A 25,514-nucleotide genomic window follows, 5' to 3' on the forward strand; every position below is an offset into this window, starting at 1 on the left:
CCCCCACCCCCTTTTATCTCTCAAGTCTCACCCACAGTGAAAACACAACACCAACAATAATAATATAATATACTCTTCTCTGGCCCCTTCCTACAAGGTTAGCTATAATCAACCACACCACTTTCTATCTCACTCAAAAGATGGTTACAGGAGATGATTTGTACAACGTGATGTGCGCCATGGTGCCTCTATATTTCGCAATGCTGGTAGCTTACGCATCAGTGAAATGGTGCAAAATGTTCACCCCACAGCAGTGCTCCGGCGTCAACCGTTTCGTGGCGGTGTTTGCGATTCCGGTTCTCTCTTTCCATTTCATTTCCATCAACAATCCTTATGAGATGGACGCTAAGTTCATCATAGCGGACACGCTCTCCAAGCTCGTCGTGCTGTTCTTCCTCTTTCTCTGGGCTATTTTTTTTGCTTCTGGATCTCTCGACTGGCTTATCACGCTCTTCTCGCTCGCAACCTTGCCCAACACGCTTGTCATGGGGATTCCTCTACTCCAAGCCATGTACGGCCAATTCACGCAAGGCCTCATGGTGCAACTCGTTGTGCTCCAATGCATCATATGGTATAAATAAATGAACTCAATTCCAATTGTATATTTAGTTTTGTTTTGTAGGTTACCTAAATGATATATTCATATGAGTTACTAATTCACAACTTAATTGACCAATATAAATTTTTATAAACACACTAACAAATAAAATATAAAAATTTTAACTCGATCACTTCTCTTTTATGTGATTTGATTCTCTTGTTAATAAAACAACATTTTTTTTCACGACAAAATAAATTGAAGTTATTATATGCCTCCCTTCTTGTTACAATTTATTTCAAAACTAACATGTTACTAATTTTGTATCTACAGCAACATTTTTCAAGTACTGTTTCAGTTCTTTTTTTCATCTTTTTGTCTTTAATTATAAAAGGGTTGTGTAAATGACTCATGATAAAGTTTGGGTTAAATAACCCATCATTTAATCACATTGTAGATAAATGAGTTGGAAATAAATTTATAAATGAGATAAATGATATATAAATGATTGGATGATGAGTTATTTAACCCAAATTTTAGACAACCCATTGTAAAACTATGACCTCACTTTCACTTAGTTATGGTTTTTACAATTTTATTTAAAAATCATAAAAATGTCTTTTTTTTCAGAAAATTTGAAAAACAGATATACAATTAAGTTACTGTTACAAAAGAAAAACAAAAATTCTATTAATTTCTTAATAATAATAATAATATCAATAATAATAATAATATATGACATATACTTGTAGGTTTGAGTTCAATAAACCAATATTAATTTGGTTTCTGAAAAATATTTGACTAATCACTTTGACTGAGAGATAAAGTTTTTGAAAGATAAGAAATATTTAATCCTGAAAAAGGATTAAGTTGATTTTAGTTTTCATTTTTAGGAAATGAAAAAGATAACTCAAATCTTTTACAAACTAAAGTGATCACCTACCTAATAATCTTGGGAGACCAAAATATGGTTCAGTGAAATCCATGTTGTTAAGATTTCAGAGGAAAACAAAACATGCAATTATAAATCATGTTTTTTTTTTTTTTTGAAAGAATAAATCATGTTCTTAAAGTTTACAAAATAATATATAGCCTATTTAAAATAAATTATAGGTGAATGCACATATTAAATTGATGATCTTTTTCGATGTATAAAAAAATATTAAATTGATGATATATTATATTATATTTTGTTTTTTCTAAAATGTTTTTTAATTATTCAGGTATACTCTACTGTTGTTTCTATTGGAATACAGAGCAGCGACCCTTTTGATCAAAACCGAGTTCCCTGGGGACACGGCGGCGTCCATAACCAAAATCGAGGTCGACGGCGACGTGATTTCCCTCGACGGCCACGACGTGCCACTGCAAACGCAGTCGGAAACCGACACCCACGGCCGCATCAGCGTGCGAATCCGGCGATCAATCTCCTCAGCTCCGGACTCAACCTCATCAATCGGCAACGCCGTTATCACTCCAAGGCATTCGAATCTCACCAACGCCGATATCTTCTCCATCAACACGCCGCTGCACCTGCTCGACGGCGACCCCTCCTTTGGATACCCGCCGGCGAGCCCGAGGTTATCCGGATGCGCCTCCTCCGACGCGTACTCGCTTCAGCCCACGCCGCGGGCGTCAAATTTCAATGAGACGGAGGTCACGGCGGGAACGCCGGTATGGGGGAGGTCTCCGGTGGGCGGCGGGAGGGTTTCTCGGCAGATGTCGCCGGGGAAATGCCAAGTAGAAGAGAGACAGGGATGCAAGGACATTACGCAGTCAGGTACGTGTGTGGTTTGGTTTTGGTCCTTCGGTATCACACTTTTTACAAAGTCAATATCACACTTTGTAAAGACTATCACACTAATTCTAGTTGGTTTATTTTTTAAAATATTCTTTTTGGAAATTTTTTCTAAATTAAACATAATAATATTGAAAAATGGGTAATTGCATTCACATTTACTAAAGTTTGTTTATTATTATTGTCCTTACATTTTTTTTTTATTTTTTAAAACGCATGTAACTCTTCTTCTTTATATATCATTTAGAACAATAGAAAGGTATTAAGTTTTATAATGAATCTTAGAAGAATTTAATGTAATTGTAATAAATCTCAGAAGAGCTCAGTGCAATGTTCATAATAAAATAAGATGGTTAGTATCTTATCTTATTAATTAATCAAGGAAAGGTCATTGCATGTTGCAACAATGGTAAGCCTAGGAAAATTTTAGTGCAGTTTTCCTTATTAAAAGTAAAAACTAGGGGCTATGCGCCTATGCCTAATACACAATTAGGTTGAATGAACATCTTCAGTCCATTCCATACCAGGGGAACTAAAGGCCAATTTAGCAACAGCTGCTCTATTCCCCACATAAGAGAAAAATTAAAAGACTGAGGGAGAGGGACATATGAGTTGAGATGAGGGAGATCTAGGAATCAATCACCGGAGGGAGTAATTTATCTTTCCAATATATTAAAAGAACTAAAACGACGACAATCACAAGGCAAAGTGTCAAAACATGACGCAACAGAACTTCAGCCTGAATTTCAGCCAAGCAGAATGTAGAGCTTTGGAAATCCGTCTCAAAAATCACAAGCGAAAAATCAAGGTCAGAGTGCTTGTGACAACATATTAGTTTTGAATAAAATATTCGTGTAAAAGAGTGGGTTACTAACGCTCCTTATATCAAATTTAAATTATATCTCATCTTTTTTTATCTTATAGTCACTAGATGCACAATTTTAGTGTATAGACCAAACGTTATTGGTTCTACAATTTAAACCATTAGATCCAAAATCCATTACTATAACTGTCCCGTGAACAAACCCCGTCGTATAGTGGGAATTGGACGAAGAAGATATTAGATTTTATTGGAAATATGTCGGCATAAAATTTCAGTAAAACGTCAAGATTTGCCGATTTGGTGTATTTTTCTTGCGCATGCCCATGTGTTAAGCCAAAATTACAAGCATTACAATTATCGACACCATGGTGCAAAAAGTGGTTTCTCGACAGAAGAGGTTGGGCCAAGCCGGCAACTCAGCACACGATGTCCCCCAAAGACAAGTTAGTAAAAAGCAATAACTCGACACACTCAGAAGATAAGGAAATCTCGATCATCTCAATGGAAGAAGCAGTTACCGAGCAATAAGCAACTGCAAGCACGTGCGTACACCCACGACGCCACGAATAGCAACGGTTGCCCACGATTCAGAACCATCCACGTGGCAATAGAGTCACGTGCGCGAAGACCATCGGCTAAACGTGGGGATGGCGCCAAAATTCAAAACCCACGAAGCCATCGTGCATCCAAAGAAAACCGCCAAGAACATGGGCAGAAAGAACAATATAAATAGAGGAAGCAGCAGCAGAAGAAGGGGTTCCCAACTGAAAAACTCTGAAAATTCACTAAAAGCTCTAAACGTCCGCATCAATGAGACTTCGAGAGCAGAACGTGATGATGGAGGAGTATGTTGCAGAACCAACGCTTTAATTTCCTTGCATTGCAGCTTGTTAATTCCCAGTTCTTATGTGTAGCTTATTTTGTCGAAATTTGCTTTCATGCTATTTTGATTTGCTTAACTATTTTGTAATCGACTCATATTCATTAAAATCCAGTTTCGTTTGAAGTTGTTTATTGTTGTCGAAAACACATCCGTCCACACACTACGCTTTGGCAAAACGTTTTCTCAAAAGGACCCTGAAATCTAAACTTCCTTTAGTCGAACTAAGAGGATATTTGTTTACCAAAAATCCGTGTAAACAAATTGGCACACCTGGTGGGACAGTTTTGTGAAAACTAAGTTTTACAGAAGCGTTTTGTGTGTTTTGTTTGCTGCATGCTATTTGGTATTTGTTACTTGCCTGGATTGTGATTTATATGCACCTGAGAAGTGGTAAGACTTTGAGTATGGCAAGCAACCGAGGAAGAACCTCCCCACAAGGATCTAACGTGGGCAATCAAAGTAGTCCTGGGGGAAGTAGTGGTAATAATAATGAAGAAGTGTCTACTGGAATGGGGCATGGCACCAGTATGCCAACCCAGAACGTGGCAATTTCTGCAGTTGCAGAAATGCCTGTATCTACATCAGTACAGGCACAAATTGTTCCAACGATTACGAGGGACATGCCTTACGGTATGCCTACATCTATGATGCAAGGCATACAAGGCACGTATTCGACGTTCCCTGAAAATGTTCCCCCATTCAGCATACCCCCTTTTGGGGCAAATGGAACAATGTTAAACTTGGGAAGTCGAGTTAGTCCCCCTATTCCTGGATCTAGTTCACAAATTTATTTATCTACAGGTATGAATAATGGTTCACTTCAAGCCATTAGGCAGCAAGTAGATGATAGTAACCATGAAATGGTTAACATGCTATCTCGACAGATAGGTGAGCTAATCAACCCTGTGCTCCAAAATAATAATGCCAATAATCAGCATTTGGCACGACAGATGGATCGTTTGGCGACAGCCCTGGGGGCACCAGTCGAAGTCCAACCGGCACCAGGGATTAACCAAATCCCGTTGCCTAACCATGTCCCTGCCCCGGTGCGCTATCAAGCGCCGCAACACCAAGAGATGAGGGCAAACCCTTTGTACGAGGCAGTGCAGCCACCATTGGAAAATGTGTATATGGTAAACAGGGAAGAACACGCTGATGGTGTGCTAGAAAGAATTCGACACCAGAACGCTGGGGGGCAACAAAATGTTGCTGCTGTGGTGGAGCAATTGTTGAACCAACATGGTTTCAACGTGGGTTTCGCGAATAGACCCCATTTTGTGTCAGCCTTTACAGAGGAAGTTCTCAAATCAGAACTTCCTCGAGGTTGGAAGGTCCCCAAATTCACTAAGTTCTCAGGGGATTCAGGAGAGTCCACAGTAGAACACATAGCCAGGTACCAAATCGAAGCAGGAGACTTAGCCATCAATGAAAATTTAAAAATGAAGTACTTCCCGAGTTCTTTAACCAAGAATGCCTTTACTTGGTTCACCACCCTCGCTCCTAGGTCAGTCCATACATGGGCCCAGTTGGAAAGAATTTTCCATGAACAGTTCTTTAGGGGAGAGTGCAAAGTAAGTTTGAAGGACCTGGCTAGTGTCAAAAGAAAGCCAGCAGAGTCTATTGATGATTACCTAAACAGGTTTAGGATGCTTAAATCTCGATGCTTCACCCATGTTCCTGAACACGAGCTAGTTGTCTTAGCCGCTGGTGGTCTAGAGTATTCTATTAGAAAGAAGATCGACACTCAGTATATTCGAGATATGTCTTTGCTCGCAGATAGAGTGAGGCACATCAAATTGCTAAAGGCCGAAAAGTCAGAGGAAAGGGCCAAGACTACTAAGTGGCCAAAGAAAGAGAAGGTAGCGTACATAGATGCGGATTCAGTAGGTCAGAGTCCATGTGTCTATCGAGAAGTCCCTGCGGACGTCGATTTGAATGACGTCAATCTGGCTGAACTTCAGCCAGGGGATCCTTATGTGTGTAAAGCATTGAAACCACGTGAAAACAAACTTGGGGAGGAAAACCCCAAGAACACGATTCCTGCTGTGAAAACTTATACTTTTGACGTGGCCAAATGTGATGCAATCTATGATATACTTGTGTCTGATGGTTTGCTTGTGGTCCCCAAAGACCAAAAACCTCCCTCTCCTGAACAAAGGAAAGGGAAGAAATATTGCAAATATCATAACTTTTTTGGTCATTGGACCTCACAATGTGTTCGTTTCAGGGACCTCGTGCAGGGGGCATTGGACTCAGGAAGGCTCAAATATGACGAAAAAGCCAAAAGTCAAATGAAGATTGACTCCGACCCACTGCAGGTAGCTGAAGCCAACTACGTGGAACCTTTCTACATTGGCATGGTTGACATTTCCGAGAAGCTGAATCTGGGCCTGACACTCGAGGAGGCAAAGGAGGAAAACACGGCTGTCGAAGAACCAGACGTCGTGAAAGAAGTGAACTTGGAAGAGGTTTACCCCAAGGCTGGAGAAACCCTTGTCGAGTTTCTATCCCGCAGCAAAGATGGCGAGAAAGAAGTTATGCTGTGCCCTAGATGCAGCGCTGTTTTCGACAAATCTGCAGCCAAGGCCTATCAAGGTTCAGAAATGAAAAGGCATTATCAGAGGAAGGCTCCTGTATCCAGGAGACTGAAGTACCCTCACGAGGAGTGGGTCGAAAGAGACCAGGAACTCGATGGCCATAAAGGCCAGAAAACAAGCAGTAAAGACAAAACTTACCTCCCCAATGCTGGATTGCCAAGAAACCAATGGTTCAGGCCAACGCCTCCAAGGCCAAAACCATACCCTAAGTGGCAGAAAATCGACTTAGGCCAGGGATCCTCTTACATCAACAATTCCCGTGTGTCACGAAGTTACTCCTATGGCTCTGAGAACTACTATGCCCCTGAGCAGATGACCAGGACTCAGTTCAGGCGTTTTTTGAGGAAAAGGAAAGCTGAGAGGGAAAGAGGTGGCAAGTTCCGTTCACTATGGGACATAAAGCCAGAAGATAACTCTCGCAATGAACCTAGTGTGGCGTCGATTATCAACCAGCTGGATCACGCCATCAAACAGGGAACAACCATACCACCAAATCCAGCTAAGGAAAAAGGGAAGAATGTCGTCGAGGATGAGGATGAAGACATGCTCGAAGATTTCGACGACAGTGAGGGAGAAGAGCTCAACATCATCTGCATCGTGTCCATCCTACCTGCAGAATTCGATAGAATCTCAGAGGTCACTGAAAGTGAGGAAGACTACTATGTCGACGACGAACCAGATGACAATCCTTTGTGTTATTATGTGATGCAGAGAGGATCCGTCGAAGATGAAAGAGCTATCTTCCAAAGGCCAACCGAGCAAATGAAGAGCCATTTGAAACCGCTATTTGTTTGGGCCAGAGTCGAGGAGAAGGGTGTTAACAAAGTCCTTGTCGACGGGGGAGCTGCAATTAACCTCATGCCCGGATTTATGCTCAAGAAGTTAGGTAAAACTGAAGCGGATCTAATCTCACATGACATGGTGCTTTCCGATTATGAAGGAAAGACAGGTTCTTCCCTAGGGGCAATCATGTTGAACATAACCGTAGGAACAGTAGCCCGTTCCACATTGTTCATTGTGGTCCCTTCGAAGGCCAATTACAATTTGCTGCTAGGAAGAGAATGGATTCATGGCGTGGGGGCAGTGCCTTCAACCTTACACCAACGTATATCCATTTGGAAGGCTGATGGAGTTGTCGAAAATGTACAAGCAGATCAAAGCTACCCATCAAAGAAAACAAGAAACCAGTCAAGCAACTGCCCAGGAGGTTCCATCCAGATGTGTTGGTGAAAATCAAGGAAGAAATCGAAAGACTCCTCAGGTGTAAATTTATCAGAACAGCTCGATATGTGGACTGGTTAGCCAACGTGGTTCCAGTAATCAAGAAGAATGGGAAGATGAGAGTTTGCATAGATTTCCGAGATCTTAACGCTGCCACTCCAAAAGACGAGTATCACATGCCTATTGCTGAGATGATGGTGGATTCAGCTGCTGGTCATGAATACTTAAGCTTGTTGGATGGTTACTCAGGCTACAACCAAATCTTCATAGCAGAAGAGGACGTGTCGAAAACAGCTTTTCGATGTCCCGGTGCCTTGGGGACGTACGAGTGGGTGGTCATGCCATTTGGGTTGAAAAACGCTGGCGCGACCTACCAAAGGATAATGAATACCATTTTTCATGATTTTATAGAAACCTTCATGCAGGTTTATATTGATGACATTGTGGTGAAATCCCCATCAAGGGATGACCATTTGTTGCATCTAAGGAAATCATTTGAGAGGATGAGAAAATATGGCTTGAAGATGAATCCCCTTAAATGTGCCTTTGGTGTGATTGCAGGTGATTTTTTGGGTTTTGTGGTGCATAAAAAGGGTATTGAGATCAACAAAAACAAAGCTAAAGCCATTCTCGACACTAGTCCACCAACTAGCAAGAAACAACTGCAATCACTATTGGGAAAGATTAACTTCCTAAGGAGATTCATTGCTAACCTCAGTGAGAAGACCAAGTCATTTTCCCCACTTCTTCGACTTAAGAAGGAAGACGCGTTCCGCTGGGAAGCAGAGCATCAAAAAGCGTTCGATGAACTCAGAGTGTACTTGTCTAGCCCACCTATAATGGCACCACCTATAAGAGGAAAGCCAATGAAGCTGTATATCTCTGCCACGGATGGAACCATCGGAAGCATGTTGGCTCAAGAAGATGAAGATAGCAAAGAAAGAGCCATATTTTACTTAAGCAGGGTGTTAAATGATGCAGAGACTCGATACACCATGATCGAGAAATTATGTTTATGCTTGTACTTCTCTTGTGTAAAGCTGAAATATTATATAAAGCCAATCGATGTAATGGTTTTTTCTCATTATGATATAATAAAGCACATGTTATCCAAACCTATCTTGCATAGTCGAATTGGTAAATGGGCTTTAGCCTTAACCGAGTATTCACTAACTTATGCCCCACTAAAGGCAGTTAAGGGACTAGCAATTGCTGACTTCTTGGCAGACCATACTCTGCCTCAAGAAATCATAACTTACGTAGGCATCCAACCTTGGAAGCTATTTTTCGACGGTTCTAGCCATAAGAATGGCACTGGGATCGGGATGTTCATCGTATCCCCAAGGGGCATCCCCACGAAATTCAAGTTTAGGATTAAGAGTAACTGCTCAAACAATGAGGCTGAGTATGAAGCATTAACATCAGGCCTCGAGATTTTGATAGCCCTCGGGGCAAAGAATGTCGTCGTAAAAGGGGACTCTGAATTGGTAATAAAGCAACTTACCAAGGAATACAAGTGCATTAGTGAAAATCTAGCTAGGTATTACACGAAAGCTAGTAATTTATTGGCCAAGTTCGACGAAGCTAGGCTAGGTCACGTTTCCAGAGTGGACAATCAAGAAGCCAATGAATTGGCACAAATCGCATCAGGGTATATGGTCGATAAATGTAGGTTAAAAGAGCTTATCGAGGTCAAAGAAAAACTGAACCCCTCTAACCTCGACATCCTGGTCATTGACAATATGGCACCTAATGATTGGAGAAAGCCAATCGTCGATTACTTGCAAAATCCTGTGGGTACTACAGATAGAAAGACAAAATACAGGGCAATGAGCTATGTCATCATGGGAAACGAACTATTCAAGAAAAACGTCGACGGAACACTACTGAAGTGTTTAAGTGAAGACGACGCGTTCATAGCGATCTCGGCCGTTCACGACGGGCTATGTGGTGCCCACCAGGCAGGAATCAAGATGAAATGGATCCTATTTCGACAAGGGATGTATTGGCCTACTATTATGAAAGATTGTATGGAGTATGCCAAGAGGTGCCAAGATTGTCAGAGACACGCGGGGATACAACATGTGCCAGCAAGTGAACTACACTCGATCATTAAGCCTTGGCCATTCAGGGGTTGGGCTTTAGACCTAATTGGTGAAATTAACCCATGTTCTTCTAGGCAGCATAAGTACATCATAGTGGCTATAGATTACTTTACCAAGTGGGTAGAGGCAATTCCTCTACAAAATGTGACCCAGGACACGGTGATCGAGTTCATTCAGAATCACATAGTGTACCGCTTTGGGCTACCTGAGTCACTTACTACAGACCAAGGCACAGTGTTTGTAGGCCAAAAGGTAGCATCATTCGCAGAATCTTGGGGTATAAAACTCCTAACCTCGACCCCCTATTATGCTCAAGCGAATGGTCAAGTCGAAGCAGCCAACAAAATGTTGATATCCTTGATTAAAAAACATGTTGGTCGAAAACCTAAAAACTGGCATCAAACGTTAGGCCAAGTGCTTTGGGCTTACAGGAATTCACCTAAGGAATCTACCGGAGCAACACCTTTTCGACTAGCATATGGTCAAGAAGCAGTACTACCGGTAGAAGTATATTTACAGTCATGCAGAATTCAAAGGTAAGAGGAAATTCCAAGTGAAGATTATTGGAGTATGATGCTTGACGAGCTAGTCAATCTCGACGAAGAAAGACTATTGGTGTTGGATACCTTAACCAGGCAAAAGGATCGCATTGCTAAAGCTTATAACAAAAAGGTTAGAGCTAAATCTTTTATGCTTGGTGATTACGTATGGAAGGTCGTCTTACCAATTGATAAAAAAGATAAACGTTACGGAAAATGGTCCCCAAACTGGGAAGGCCCTTTTTCAGTCGAGAAAGTACTTTTAAACAATGCTTATTCGATTAAGGAATTAGGAGGTAATCGACAAATGACGATAAATGGCAAATATTTAAAAACGTATAAGCCAACATTGCATGAGATAAACATCGAATAAAGAAGTAAAAGAGAATCAATTGCCAAATGCGAATGTTTTATTGAATAGAATAGAGCATTACAACTATGGCAAAGAAATTTTAAAAAGGAGGGTTGGCCCTACAACTATTGTATCTGGCCCTAAGAGGCTCCATGCGCCTCAAGACATCTTCTTGTTGGGATTCCAGTCGCTATTTCTCCTGTCGAATATCCAGCTCTTCACAGGCAGTAGAAGAAAGCTTGTCCACCAAGGGTTTCAGAGCTCCCACATTCCCCTCGAGTTTCGCCTGGCTAAGAGCAGCCTTCAACTCTTCATACTCCTCCATCTTCTCATCAATCTGGTGTTCAGCAAAGAACACTCGAGCAGTAAGCTCCCGGTGTTCTTCATATAGAGGTACAGCTTCGTGCAGGAGGCCCAAGAACTCCTGAAGAGGAATTCTTACCAAAGCAATAATATTCCTCGAAAGGAGTTGGTTAATAAGCCCCGTAAGCTCTTCAGCCAAAGGGAGGAAAGAATGCAACTCCCAGAATAAGTCTTGATCAAAAGCCAAGTTCCGGATCTGGTTAAGAACACGACGGCTAGCCATGACTGAAGGGAGTAATGAAAGCAGGAAAAGAATTCTGGAAAAGAAACAAGGGAGAGTTTGGAGAAGTTACTGAAAAGGAGTAACCAAAAACGCTCCATTTATAGGGTAACAACCAAGGAATGCATTAATTAGTGGCAATCAGTTGCATCCTCTTCATCTTACGGTTATAGGCCATGCAGATTACCACCACCATCGTGAATAGCTTTGGCTTTTAATGAACAAAGACTTGCATTGAATCAAGAAAACGTGGTATGAGATTGCAATAAATTGGTTCATTCCCCAGAAACAAAGCGACGACTGTGTGAGGGGGTGCAAGGAAGTTTGAGCGATGCAACAATAAATGAATAGCCGTCAAAATAAATGCGTAGTGGAAACTGAAAAGACTTGGCAAATTAAACGTCAAATTATATGGCTTAGGTGCCAAAACCATTGTCGAAATATTACACGCAATTGGCATCGAAAGCCATGGTTAGAATAGTGCCATCATTACATATTAATAAAGAAAAAGTTCTACAGCAGGGTCTTAAAAGAGTTCAAACAATCAGCAAAGGTGGCAATCTTGGCATCGAGACCCTTCTTCACAGCCTGATCAATCTCCAATTCTTTGATAACCTCTTTTGTCGAGATGATCAAAGCCTTGGAGTCTTTAGTAAGCACGTCCAATTGATCCTTCACAGCAGGGCTTTCCTCGACCAAATCAGCTCGCTTTTTCTCCAGTTTGGTAATCTCTCGATGCAGCTCTTCAAGTTTGATGTCGACTTCAGAGATTTCATCTGCGATCAAAACCTTCCTAGCAGTGAACTTCTTGAAGTCCTCTTTCATTGCTGCAACTTGAGCTTTACCAGCAGAGACTTTTGCTTCCTTAGAGCTGACAGCTTGACCAACGTCCTTGATTTGATGAAAGGTGGCCGAAGCATCCACTAAAAAAGATTGAAGTTTAGCCAAAGCAGCAGCCTGTTGAGAGTCGAGTTTTTGGCCAAGAAGGAAGGCAAGCAATTCCTTAGCAGCATGGCTTGTTTGAGGATCAGCTTGGATCTGGTCGAGAAACCCATTGGCGAAGACAATAGCCTTCAGCCGACCCATACTCTCCTCGATCTGCTGAGAATTGGCTATCCCACTTGATTGAGCAGTCTCAGCAGTAGCACCAGCTTGACGGGGTGGAGAGTCCCATTCCAAGGTGCCATCGAGGAAGCTATCCAAAGCTGCCAGCGGGTCCTCCTCAAACAAAGTGTCGAGCTTTTCACTAGACACATGAGATGAAGAGCCACCCTTGTTTTGAGGCGAATGTTGCACAGTGGCAGTCGATTTTGGAGGAGGCATAGGGCTGTCATCCTTGCCTGGAAGGGGCTCTGTTTCGCGGAGGGGAGAAGTTGTACCCTGAGTCTCCTGCAAGAAAAACCCCTTTTATGTCCTCTCGATAAAGTAAAACGCATATTAAAGGAGTTAACAAAACATGAAAAGTATAAAGATACCTGGCAAGCAGAGTCTTTGGAAGGGCTCGAGTTGGTAGAACTTCTGGAACGGCGAGGAGACTTATGACGAGATTTGCTCCTGACCTTCCTCCTTCCCTCAGATGAGGAGGTCTTCTTAGCTGAGGATGCGGCCTTGGGAGGTTTCTCGACGCCTTCAGTTTTGGATTTTGCAGGAATGGGAGCTGGGGAATTCTCACGGGATGGAGGATTGGAGGTAGAGTGCTCATGAACATCAGTCTAAAGGAAACAAAACAAACAAGAGATGACTCAGATTAGGAAACCACGGGTCAAAAATATCACAAGGTACCCTCGAGAATGGAGAACATACCTGAATGGCGGCGCCGCCACCACCCTCTTTGTCAGCGACTTCTGTTTGAGCATCCGATGCCAATTTAGAAGCCCCACTAGGGGTGGAAACACCAACCCCCTTGGCCCTCTTCTGACCGGCCGAAGCAACAGGCTTAGGTTTCCGTTTCCGGCTCTGTCGAAATATACGTCAGCCCATAATCCAAGGAAATCGAAAAGGAAAAGGTAAAAGCATAAGGAAAGTACCTTGAGCTTGTCAGCAAGACTGACATCATCATCCTCATCATCATCATCATCATCCTCAATCACGACCGGGTGGTTCTTGGAGGAATGAGCCACTGGGGAAATAACTTGAGGAGCTGGTCGAATAATGACTTCAGCTGCAAACAAAAGAAAAAATTAAGAAGTAAAACAGGAAAACCAAGGCCAAGTCGAAGTATTACCTTGACCAATACGCATGTTCAGCGATATGTGGTTGAAGATTTCGACGGGCACATGATACGGAAAGTTCCACAGGTGGTACTTAGTCCAAGTCACTCGCTTTCGAGGAGGTAGAGCTTGATTGGCTAATACATTTATGTTTATATGGTCAACCCATTTAGGCAAGACCGGTGGAAAAGCCAATGCAAACCTACTCGTAGGCAAAGACGGGAACCTAAAGCCAGTTTTTCGAATAACAAAAGATAGACCTTCCTCACCAGGAGGAACCACTAACTTGGATTTCTTGGCTTTAAGTTCCCATTTTTGCCTTAATACTTGAGCTGCTTGCGCAACTGTATCTCGAAGGCGAAGAGTTGGGTAATATACCACACCGAAGAACTCTTGAAAAGATCGAATTTCTGCCAGGTGCATACCTTTGGTCTTCTTCGGATCCTGCTTCTGCAAAAGAAAAGCATCTGTCATGCATTGCAGACAATCGACGAGGGGCTTCGAAATTTGAGCCCAATACTCAGACCACCAGGCTTTGAAAGCATTAGTGGCATAATATGAAGGAGCGTAAGTGAAGGGGCTCAGGTTGAGGAGTTTCTTGTTATAAAATTGAACAGTCTTGTCGAAAACAGAAACCCTCTTAATAGCTCCGGGGTACAGGACTAGACTCTTGTCAAATAAAGTGTTGGGTAGAACTTGGCTAAGCCCAAATTGTCGAGAAACCAATTGAGGGTTGTAGCCACAGAGAGTGTAGTCACTGCTAGCAAAGCCCACAGTTAAAACCCTAGGAGATAAGAGGGTCCTCCAAAGTGTGATGTGGTGTTCCTTGGGCAACGCAGAATCAGAGGCATTAGGATAAGAATTCCTCAGCCAGAAAGGGCCACGAATAGCCTTGCTGTAAGGAGAGAAACTGGAACGGTAGTGTTTCAGCTCGAGAAACATGGTAAAGTACTTCCTGAAGTCCGCTTCGAAACTCGACGCATCATAAGCAGGGGTCAGGGTCTCGAGCCTATGGGCATCAATCCTGGTGTTAGAAGCAGTTAGAGGATTATCTTGTACCGGCAGAAGAGATTCGAAGACTGCATTCAACCAAAGTTGAAACAGCCAAAGTGGTCCAGCCGCATTCAGAGAGACGGTCTTGGTGTTCCGGATATCCTCGACAGCTTCATTCAGCATTTGATACAGGTTGCCAAGGACGAGCCTAGCCATAGCAAGTTGTCGACCCTCGTGAAGCAGATTGGCTAAAGGCAAAAGCTTGGCGGGTATGCGCAAAGATTTGGTGCAAAAGACATAAGCAGACAGCTAATACAGCAAGAAAGCGACATGTTCAGCATCAGACACCTCACCACTCTCGACATAATGGTCCTTAATGAATCGACTAAACGAAATGTTGTCAGTAGGAATCGAGATGGGTTTAACAGGAGCAGGCGCAGAATGATAATCATCACCAATGGGCCACAATCCGGTGATAGCAGCAACATCCAAAAGAGTGGGGGTGATCATACCAAAAGGAACATGAAGGCAATTAGTGGACCTCTCCCAGAAATAAAGTGCACTCAACAGCATAGCAGGGTTATACGAGATTGGAGATCTCGACAACTGAATCAAGTCGAAAATCCCTACATCCTTCCAGTGTTGTTTCTTATCTCCTTCAACCCTATCTAACCATTTCAGGTAGGCCTTGTCGTTAGCAGAAGGGTTAGGAGGGGCCGAACGAAAGGCTCGTTTCGGGTCAGAAAGAAATGGCATACGGTAAGAGGGTTGAAATGCCAAAGTGAGCTCCTCTCCCCTAACGCTAGGGTGAAATGATTCGTGTTCTTCAGGGAGACTATTGGGCCTATCATGCTTCACTACTTTCAAAGGGCCCAAAATGGCGCGTAAAGTACCATTAACAGAGAAAGGAATGAGTACCTGGGATTTCCAGATAGCTCTCTTCTCTGCTTCGTTGGGAGGTTCTGGGATTGGCACGCGTTTGGACTCATCCAACTTAAGCTCGGTGGCCAACGGAACGGTTTGCTCAGGATTGGAAGCCATTGAAGGACGCAGCAAGTATTTCAGAGAAGACGGAAGAAGATGAAGTGATGAAGTCTGGAAGAAGAAGTTGCAGGTTGGATGAAAGAGTAAAGCTTGAACAAGGAATACCAAGAGGGTATTTATAAACGGAAGGGGAAACGGAACCCAAGCCGCATTGAGCAGCAATTTATAAAAACTTTGGGTTCCAAGCGATTATTTTATTAATTAATTCATATCACCTCTCAGCTTTTTGGCATAGGTGAAATCATGGCCCTAAAAAGGCTATAACTGTCAGCTAGTGGAGAAGTCACCAGACGTTATGGCTGCCGATTGGACTTAAAGATCGAATGGTCGAGAGCACAAAGCATCTGAATCGTTGGAATCGAACGGCTGCGATAAGAAAAAATGCTTGGTGTCTTTGAGCTAAAGCAGTCGACAACCAACATTTTTGGGGGGCAACTGTTAAGCCAAAATTACAAGCATTACAATTATCGACACCATGGTGCAAAAAGTGGTTTCTCGACAGAAGAGGTTGGGCGAAGCCGGCAACTCAGCACACGATGTCCCCCAAAGACAAGTTAGTAAAAAGCCATAACTCGACACACTCAGAAGATGAGGAAATCTCGATCATCTCAATGGAAGAAGCAGTTACCGAGCAATAAGCAACTGCAAGCACGTGCGTACACCCACGACGCCACGAATAGCAACGGTTGCCCACGATTCAGAACCATCCACGTGGCAATAGAGTCACGTGCGCGAAGACCATCGGCTAAACGTGGGGATGGCGCCAAAATTCAAAACCCACGAAGCCATCGTGCATCCAAAGAAAACCGCCAAGAACATGGGCAGAAAGAACAATATAAATAGAGGAAGCAGCAGCAGAAGAAGGGGTTCCCAACTGAAAAACTCTGAAAATTCACTAAAAGCTCTAAACGTCCGCATCAATGAGACTTCGAGAGCAGAACGTGATGATGGAGGAGTATGTTGCAGAACCAACGCTTTAATTTCCTTGCATTGCAGTTTGTTAATTCCCAGTTCTTATGTGTAGCTTGTTTTGTCGAAATTTGCTTTCATGCTATTTTGATTTGCTTAACTATTTTGTAATCGACTCATATTCATTAAAATCCAGTTTCGTTTGAAGTTGTTTATTGTTGTCGAAAACACATCCGTCCACACACTACGCTTTGGCAAAACGTTTTCTCAAAAGGACCCTGAAATCTAAACTTCCTTTAGTCGAACTAAGAGGATATTTGTTTACCAAAAATCCGTGTAAACACCATGCGAACTTTTCAGGTATTGGGTGTACGTTTTGTCCCCGACCATCGCCAGCAAATGTCTTTTTCGAATCCCCAGGCATTCATTGCTCGTGTAATAATTTGCTCAGCTTCTTCTTGTTTTAATTTCCTTAGTGCAATTCGAAATTTCTAGACAAACATATATACGTGCAGTGAAATGACGTTGGGTGGGTAGATAGATAATTTTGCTACTTCTCTTTCTAAAGTGGAAACAACACAAATATGGTGAGTGTTTGTCCATGCATACATGCACATGGGAGCTTTCAATTCAGCAGAAACATGTATATATATTTTTGAGCTACAAGAAATTTCAATCCCAACTTTAGTGACTCTCTTGAGAATTATGAGCTCTTTTGTTATATTTGTTCCATCATAAACTGTGAAGTGTGAACTATGCACGTGAGAAATGAATATATATATATATATATGTATAGTACTAAACTAAAGGAGGCTTTATAATTGATTCTAGATCGTGAGAGCACTATAGACAGGTGGTCCCTCCCCAGTCCCCACCCTCACACGCCATTTTAAAGTGTTTAGATTCAGCTACTTACAAAAGTAAAAAATAAATACAATAATAACATAGTGGTCAAGGCAATATAGGAATTTATTTACTTTTTTATATTATATGAGTTTGCAACTTTGCTTAGTTTGAGGCTTAATTGATAGTAGCCATCATTTGGCAAAGAGCACGTGTGTAATGATGGTTGAGGTAATATGATTTCCCAATTGGTGGTGAAAATAGTAGTCTACACAGTCCCTCCTAATCATAACACCAAATCATAGCTAGGTACCTCAAATTTCATTTTCAACAGTGATCGGGGAAAACCGACAAAATTACTCGGGAGGTCTTGATTTAAGAGGGAGCGGTGAACTCTAAGGTGAGAAGAAAGGAGTGGGGTAGTGTTTGGGACTGAAGAGTGGAGGCGTGAGGTACGAGAGCACAGTGAATAGGCCCGAGTGGGGTCCCTGCAAAAGGCACTTCGATGCCTACATTAGTTCAGAAACCATTGAGGAGAAATCTCTAAGTTTTTAGATTAGTAAATATCTAAGTGAGCACTCAGTGGGAGGGCCTTATATTCTTGTCCGGGTAGTTGGGGTAGCCCCAGGAGGCGTCATGAGTGCCTAGGCCTTGAGCGCCTCTCTGCCGTTGGATTCCTTGGGGCTCCTGCTGTTTGCAGAGATCTGTCGGTTAGGTTCCTAGTTACTAGGGACTAAGCTTTGAGCCTCGTCCCTAGCCTCTGTGGCTAGTCCCTAGGGTCAACGATGATATAGTTGAGTGAATCGGATCTTATCTCCAACTGGTGATGACTGTGCCCGGTTCGTCCCACAACGTGGTTGTTCAATGACGACCAGCTCAGGTACCAGGTCAGTGGTTGCGTGTGACCAGGCCATAGGGTGGTCGGTCTAAACACCTTCTAGAACAAAAAAACGTATTTTGTTACACGGTAGAAAACTACATATAAAATTAAGAAAAATTACTTATGTTTACTATAATTTTAGTTAATTGTGGTTTTTGAACATATATCCACACATATCCAAACATGCACGAAGTTTCTTAATTCAGTCAATTGTGCTATGTAAGTGCCCAAGTGGCAGATGATTATAAACTTGAGTTGATATAGAACATTTTCTCTTCAAACCCACCACTTATGAAATGTTTTTTATTATGATTATCATTTTGGGTATTATGACAGATAAAGAAATTAGCTTCAGAGACAACATCAAAGTTTCAATGCCAGGGGAAGAAGCTGCAGACACAACTGCTCGTAACCAGAAAATGCCACATGCTTTTGTCATGATAAGGCTTATACTTACAGTAGTGGGAAGAAAACTTTCGCGTAACCCTAATACATATTCTAGTGTATTAGGACTTGTTTGGTCTCTAATCTCCTTCAAGTAAGTGATATAATGAAACCTTTAATTTGCCAAATGTAACAGAACCATGTATTATCTGTCTTAATTGGCCTTAGACATGACAGCTATTTTGTCATTCTACAATTTTTACATTAGTATATAATTAACCTTTTTTTTCAGTTACAAGAGGAAAATTAAAGACAGAAAAACGCAACTAAGAAATAGCATCTAAATACAAAGACGGTTAAATAGCAGACAGCGGCTGCCCCATATCCATTAGTATATAATTAACTACTATGTTTTGCAATATAACTATATTTTGTATAATACATTTTAATTTATAATTAATGTGAATATGCAGATGGAACATGGAAATGCCTAGTCTGATCAAAGCATCTATCAAAATCATCTCGGATGCAAGCCTTGGAATGGCTATGTTTAGCTTAGGTACATTATTATTAATTCAAAATAAGGTTAAATATGTGTTTTACCCCTGCATTATTGTTGGAAATTGTAGGTTTTAGTCAATTTTTGTTTATGTTTGACTTTGGTCCCTATATTTTTGAAATAGTTATGTTTCAGTTTCTAAGAGTACCAATATAAAAAAAAAGACAGTTTCGTAGACTAAATTTGACTAAAAAAGTAATCTTAATTCGGAATTTTCCTTATTTCCTTTTTGGGTATTATAGTCTCAGTTTGAAATTGGATATTTCAAAAATAGAGGGATTGAAGTAAAAAATAAAATAAAATAAAGAGGACTAAAACAAATAACTTTCAATATCTCACAAACCAAAAACACATTTAGATCATAAAGAAATATGTATGAGGATAATTACTTATACCGTGCATGTTAGATTTCATATATAGACACACACAAATACACATGGATTATTTCTTCCTATATATCTCTCCATGTTACACAAATCCCCCACCTAAAATTAATTAAATTGGAGAGGAAGAAAGAGAGAAATGTGGAAAACAAAAACACATGTCTTGTCTTGTGAAATGATCCAATAGCACATGATGTTGGAGGGAAAATGGAACTTGTGAAATGGAAGTTATTTCCAACTTGCAATATGAGTACCAAAATGGCCATATATATTTTGATATAATAAAAACAATGACAGAGACTGATTGCCAAATATGCAGGGCTTTTCATGGCCCTTCAGCCTCGTATCATTGCTTGTGGTACCAAAAGAGCAGCCATGGGAATGGCCATTCGTTTCGTGTGCGGGCCTCTTGTAATGTCAGCATCCTCCATTGTCATTGGATTGAGAGGGGACAAATTGCACACAGCAATTGTACAGGTAGTTGTGTTATACATACATTGGGAATGAATTTGTGTGGATGTTCAAAGATTCTTACAATTGAATCTAAACATAAAATTAATTATTAAGAAAAAATTTGTAAGTAGTTACGAGGTATCAGAATTATTTCCAGCAAATGGTTAACTTGTTACTAAAATATTTTGTCACTCACAAGTTAACCCCTAGAAGAAGAAAAAGTGAATAGTTAAATTGGTCCCTAAAAGTGTTAGATGCTAGCAAATTCGTCCATGGACTTAGGAAATACTCACGGTCCCTAATTGTGTAAAATGTCAGTGTCCAACACTTGCAAAGACCAATTTGACAATTCACTCAAAGATATTCAAAATCCCTCCTTGAATGTGACCGGCACTTTAGTTATCAAATGTGATCGTAGGGACTCACTTGACCGGCGTTTTACGCATTTAGAATTTTCAAAATTTATTTTTTTCTTCCATTAACTAACTTGTATGCAAAACAAATTTTCAAGATCAAATTGACCATCATGGCTAATGTATGAGTATCTGTTTGGTTTTCAGTTTGAAAGTGTTTTCATTCAATGAAGGTCCAAAGCCTCGTTTATGTTTGGGGCATTGGAATGTGTGATCTCGAATTCCAATGTCATAAACAGACTTCCAAACTGAAAACCAAACACAGCCTAAAAAATCTGTTTTCACTTTCCAAAATCATGAATGTTTCAAAAGGGAAAAGAAAATATCACCTATGCGAGTTTGAGCTAAAATTGTTTGGTATAAGTTACTTAACTTTGTTGGAGTTTTAATATACTTACATTTCTCTTTTTTTACCGTCTTATTTCTACTCTCTTTATCTTTTTATTTCTCCTATTTTCTCATCACATCATTAATCATATCTCTCATTTTTTCTCTTTTTGCCCTCATTTGCTTCTCAGGCTGCACTTCCACAGGGGATTGTACCATTTGTATTTGCAAGGGAATATGGGCTGCATCCTGATATTTTGAGCACAGGGTAATTTTTTAAAATTTATTGAAGACATCTTAATCTGCACTTGATTTCCAATATGTAAAGCATTAAAACATACTAATTAAAACATAAGGAGCAGTTCTTTAAGCTATATAAATTACAATGCTAGCTTGATACCAAACATTCATTTACTCTGTACTATGTGAGTAGGAAAATGTTTTGCATCTTTTATAATTATAAGTAAGATGTTTAGATGTTCACGAGTGGGGGGTACTATTCATTGTAGAATATTATTGGAGGATAAAGTACTAAGAGAAAGAAATGATGGGAAGAAAAATTAAAGTGTTTTATAACGTCACACGCATACTATTGAACTTTTAATCTACCTCACATAATATTTTGATTATTATGCAGCACTAACTAGCTAGGATTCAGAATCTATCAAAAAGATTGTCTAATGTCTATAACAACCAGGGCATGTATAATTTGGACACACATAATTATGTGTCAGTGTGTCAATGGTGATTGCAAATTGATCATTGGCCTTTTAAAATAAAAAAGTAACCTAAGTAATTTCGAGTCCCCCTTTCACCTTATTAAGCACGTAATCATTATAAGTGGACAACAGTTTTGATGCTGAAAACTCACAAAGCAGTCATGATATTTAAACTTTAACTACGTTCAATTATTCAATTGATATACGAGTTTTTTTTTGGGTTTTGACCGTTAGTAATGTACATTACTACAAAAATAATTATTGAGAACTAAAATTTAGAATGCATTTATTGGTTCAAATAGATTTTAGGTTTAGGGTTGGCCTTTGAGTTGGTTGAAAAACCAACATGATAATTTGTATTGTATTAATGGTTTGATTGGGTGTTTATACTGATGACAATCTCCCTATTTGTAAGGATAAGTTACCACTAACTCATGTTCTACTCTTCGCACAAGCCATTTACAAATTGTAGGGTGTTAGTGTATTGTTACCCCTAGTCAGCATAGAAGACTATTGTGATCGATCTTCCTAGTATCAGTTGTTTCACATTAATGGATAACCACCACTCATATTCTTAAGAACATAATTATGTACGTCACCAAAACCCTAGTTTCTAAGTTTAGCTTTGAAATATATTTTCCCTTGAACTTAGGCTTTTGCTTAAGCCCACAAATCATGTTCATATGCATGATTCTTTTCATTCGGCTCCCTTGCTGCTTCATCTCAACGACTAGCTCTATTATTTTGGTTGTTAGGCCAATAACGAGTTCCTATGTTACGGCTAGCTTACCTCTTCGACTACCTTTGTAGTCGTTACAGATTTTTGAGTGCCAACACCTTGAAAAATACATTTTGGAAATTAGTTATATATGGTAATGTTTTTTAACTTAACACATTATTTACCGTTTTTGTCCACTAGAACTCACATATATCCATTAAATATCTTTTTTTTTTATTAGCAAAGTATAATATATTGATAGGAAATACCAGGAGTATTTCAAACCATGTACAAAGAGAACACAAACAGAAAGAAAACAGAAAGCAGAACGGAAACAGGGGAGAAAAAAAACAACAGAACCAAGCTCCCTCACGCTTAGTCCACTGAGAACAAACTGCAGCAATTGATAACATCAGTAAGAAGCAAGAAGAGCAGCAGGAAGGTCACACCCGCGAGACATTGTGCAGACTTTAAAAATCATTTTTCTTTAACAAAACTTGATTTTTAAGGCGTTTGACCTACCTCTTTTATGCCTATGCTACCTTTCAAGAGATTCTTAATTCCAAAGTAAGAGATAGCTAAAGTTAATTGGGATTATTAACATTGAAAGAGATTAGTTGCATATGTAACCTTGGGCAATCTATACGCAGATTCAACAAAATTGCTCTTCTTTTTCCTTTGCAGGGTTATCTTTGGCATGCTAGTATCCTTACCAATAACTCTCCTATATTACATACTTCTTGGCTTGTGAAGGATGAGGAAATACTTCAAAGGTGAAACAATGAATAGACTAGGTATGAGATGCAAAGTAGTATATTTATTGGAAAATCTTCTCTAGTTCCCCCAATAACTTTGTCAGCACCGACCACCATTATATATGATGATTTTCCTCCGGAGAAGTTGACTTAGCTTAGGCCAACACTTTCAAAAGCTGAAAAGGGTTATATTGTTGTACTTGTACGTAATTTAGAGGTGTGACAAGATGAGACAGATCATATATCTACATATATTAGTGGTAGCCGAAAGGGAAATAAATACTATGATGACCATTAATTATTAAGGTTAGGAGACCTGCTTTGTTGTTGTTGGTTGGAAAAAGGTTATGGGAACAGATGTTGACATAAGGGGAAAGATGAAGTAGGAAGGCAACATTTAGCAAAATTTATGCCACTCTAAAGTGAACATCCTTTTGTCTTCAATGCATTGAACCAATGAGAATATGGTAATTGATTGTATGTGAAACAGAGGCCCTCGTTACCACAGAATTAAGGCATTGAAAAGCAGATTTTGTGTATCCTTTTAATGAAAGAGGTGGGGAATGATATGTAAACGGACGAAGAATCTATCCTCTAGAAACTTCACATGATATTGTCAGGTTAAATTTTTATGTTAAACTCTTTATGTATTTAAATAGATAAGACCAATCTGAATATTTATGAAGTCAAAGTTAGAAAAAATGATTCACTTGATATTGTCTTGTAATATGAAATGATTATAATTTTCTGTAAATAGTAACAAAAGGTTATGATCCAACTAAATATTAAAGATGGAAGATATGGATTATATGAGTCTTAATCATATTTCTTCTGGCAGAAGCCTTCTAGCATCATAGTTTCTTGCTGAAATTATTTTCAAAAAAATGCCCATTCTTTTGCTCTTTTCTGCCTGAATGTGGACCGTATGTGGTGATCCGACTTATTCCCTTACCTCAAACATATTTTATTTTCATTATGTATTTCTATTGTATAATTTAGACAACTAAAATTTTTCTTTCTGAGTTGCACAACATAAAACTGTTAATATAATTCACATATAGTCACTAGGCATTAGTCATACTACACATATACAATCAACTTATAAATTATTGTTATGTGAAACACCCCATGAAAAGAATAAACTCAACCCCACAAGTCAGTGAGGATCATTAGATTTGACACCCCAACCATTAGAAATGTCACCCCACTTACGGAAACTCAGTTTCCGAAATATTTCGGAAATAAGGTTTCCGAAGCACTTTTTTACTCAAAAGTGTGGTTTTTTACTCAAAAGTGTGGTGTTAGATGTATTTTGAACTAAAAATCACGAATTAATTTCGGAATCTAAGATTCCGAAATAATTCGGAACTTGAAAATCCGAAAATTAGGGGTGTGAAATCTAATGGTTGGGGTGGCAAATCTAGCTCTCGTCAGTGAGGGGATGAGGGTGAGGTTGGCTTTGTGGCCATTAACAACCCATCTTCTAGTTGTTTTTGGTCTCTCTGTTTTATTCTTGTTTCTCAGTTCTGTTCTGTTTCTTGCTGTTTCTTTTCCATTATTTTCCCTTGTACATTTCCCATTTATCTCTGAATCTTTGGGTTTGAAGTACACCTAGTACTTCCTTATTTATAATATTTTATTGGCTTATAAAAAAAAACAGCGAGCTACATACTAGACGTCAACACACATATGTACTCTCACACGGTAGTTGCTCTTGCTAATAGCAATTCAGCTCAATCATCCCCGTGCATGCGATCCTTAGCGTTCCTTCTTCACATCTTTCTGTTCAACCACTAAAGGTAGAGAAGAAAGAGAAACCATATACAACGAAGGGTTGAGAAACAATTCAACACATTCATGTCAGAGAATAGCAATGATGCCAACGCATCGTCCTTCCGACCTCGTGCTTGTAACAATTGAGGAGGTTAGAGATGTTATTTTTCGCATGGGATGGTTTAAGGCTCAAGAAAGGGATGGGTTTCAAGCAATTTTATATAGAAGCAATTGGAAAACTATTGGTCCAACCATTTATAATATGGTAAGAGAAATTATGATAATCCTTGTAGAGTGAAGGAGGTTAATGAGACCTTAATTACCCTTATTCTGTATGTGAAAACTTTCTTAAATACGTAACAATTAAGACTTATTAGTCTTTGTAATGTGTCTTATAAGGTTTTTTTTTTGCGTCAAAGGTTAATGTTATATCATTAAACCAGCAAATGTGGTGAAGGGAGCTTTGTGTCTCCAAACTATACAAAAACAGTAGCCCCAAAGGCCAGTAGACTAGATAGGTCAACATGAGTCAAGCATAAATAGGAGTGAGACATAGAAGCTAGCTTAGTGATTGCAAAAGACTAAATGCTCTGTACCTCTTGAAGTTGATCAGAGTAGCACAAAAAAGGGGGAATTTGAATTGTGTCCCTCAAAAAATTTGGTTTTCCCAAATGATATAAAGATTCATTATCTTCGTTGGTATCGTTTGGTG

At 40.0% G+C, this 25,514-nt stretch overlaps 1 protein-coding gene across 2 annotated transcripts; it reads left to right on the plus strand.

Annotated features, from left to right (window-relative positions):
• Positions 1-23,719, plus strand: LOC130734416 (auxin efflux carrier component 6). 2 transcript variants are annotated; one of them, XM_057586809.1, is made up of 7 exons: positions 1-571; positions 1,762-2,318; positions 18,655-18,856; positions 19,176-19,261; positions 19,964-20,121; positions 21,029-21,105; positions 22,959-23,719. In XM_057586809.1, the coding sequence occupies exons 1-7, from the start codon at positions 141-143 to the stop codon at positions 23,023-23,025; spliced, it is 1,578 nt and encodes a 525-aa protein (XP_057442792.1). In that variant the 5' UTR covers positions 1-140; the 3' UTR covers positions 23,026-23,719. The 2 variants fall into 2 exon arrangements, with proteins under 2 accessions (XP_057442792.1, XP_057442791.1); XM_057586808.1 differs by lacking the exon at positions 22,959-23,719 and adding an exon at positions 22,547-22,945.
• The last annotated feature ends 1,795 nt before the right edge of the window (positions 23,720-25,514 follow it).

This window comes from Lotus japonicus, chromosome 1 (genome assembly GCF_012489685.1).
Source record: "Lotus japonicus ecotype B-129 chromosome 1, LjGifu_v1.2".
Classification (NCBI taxonomy): domain Eukaryota; kingdom Viridiplantae; phylum Streptophyta; class Magnoliopsida; order Fabales; family Fabaceae; genus Lotus; species Lotus japonicus.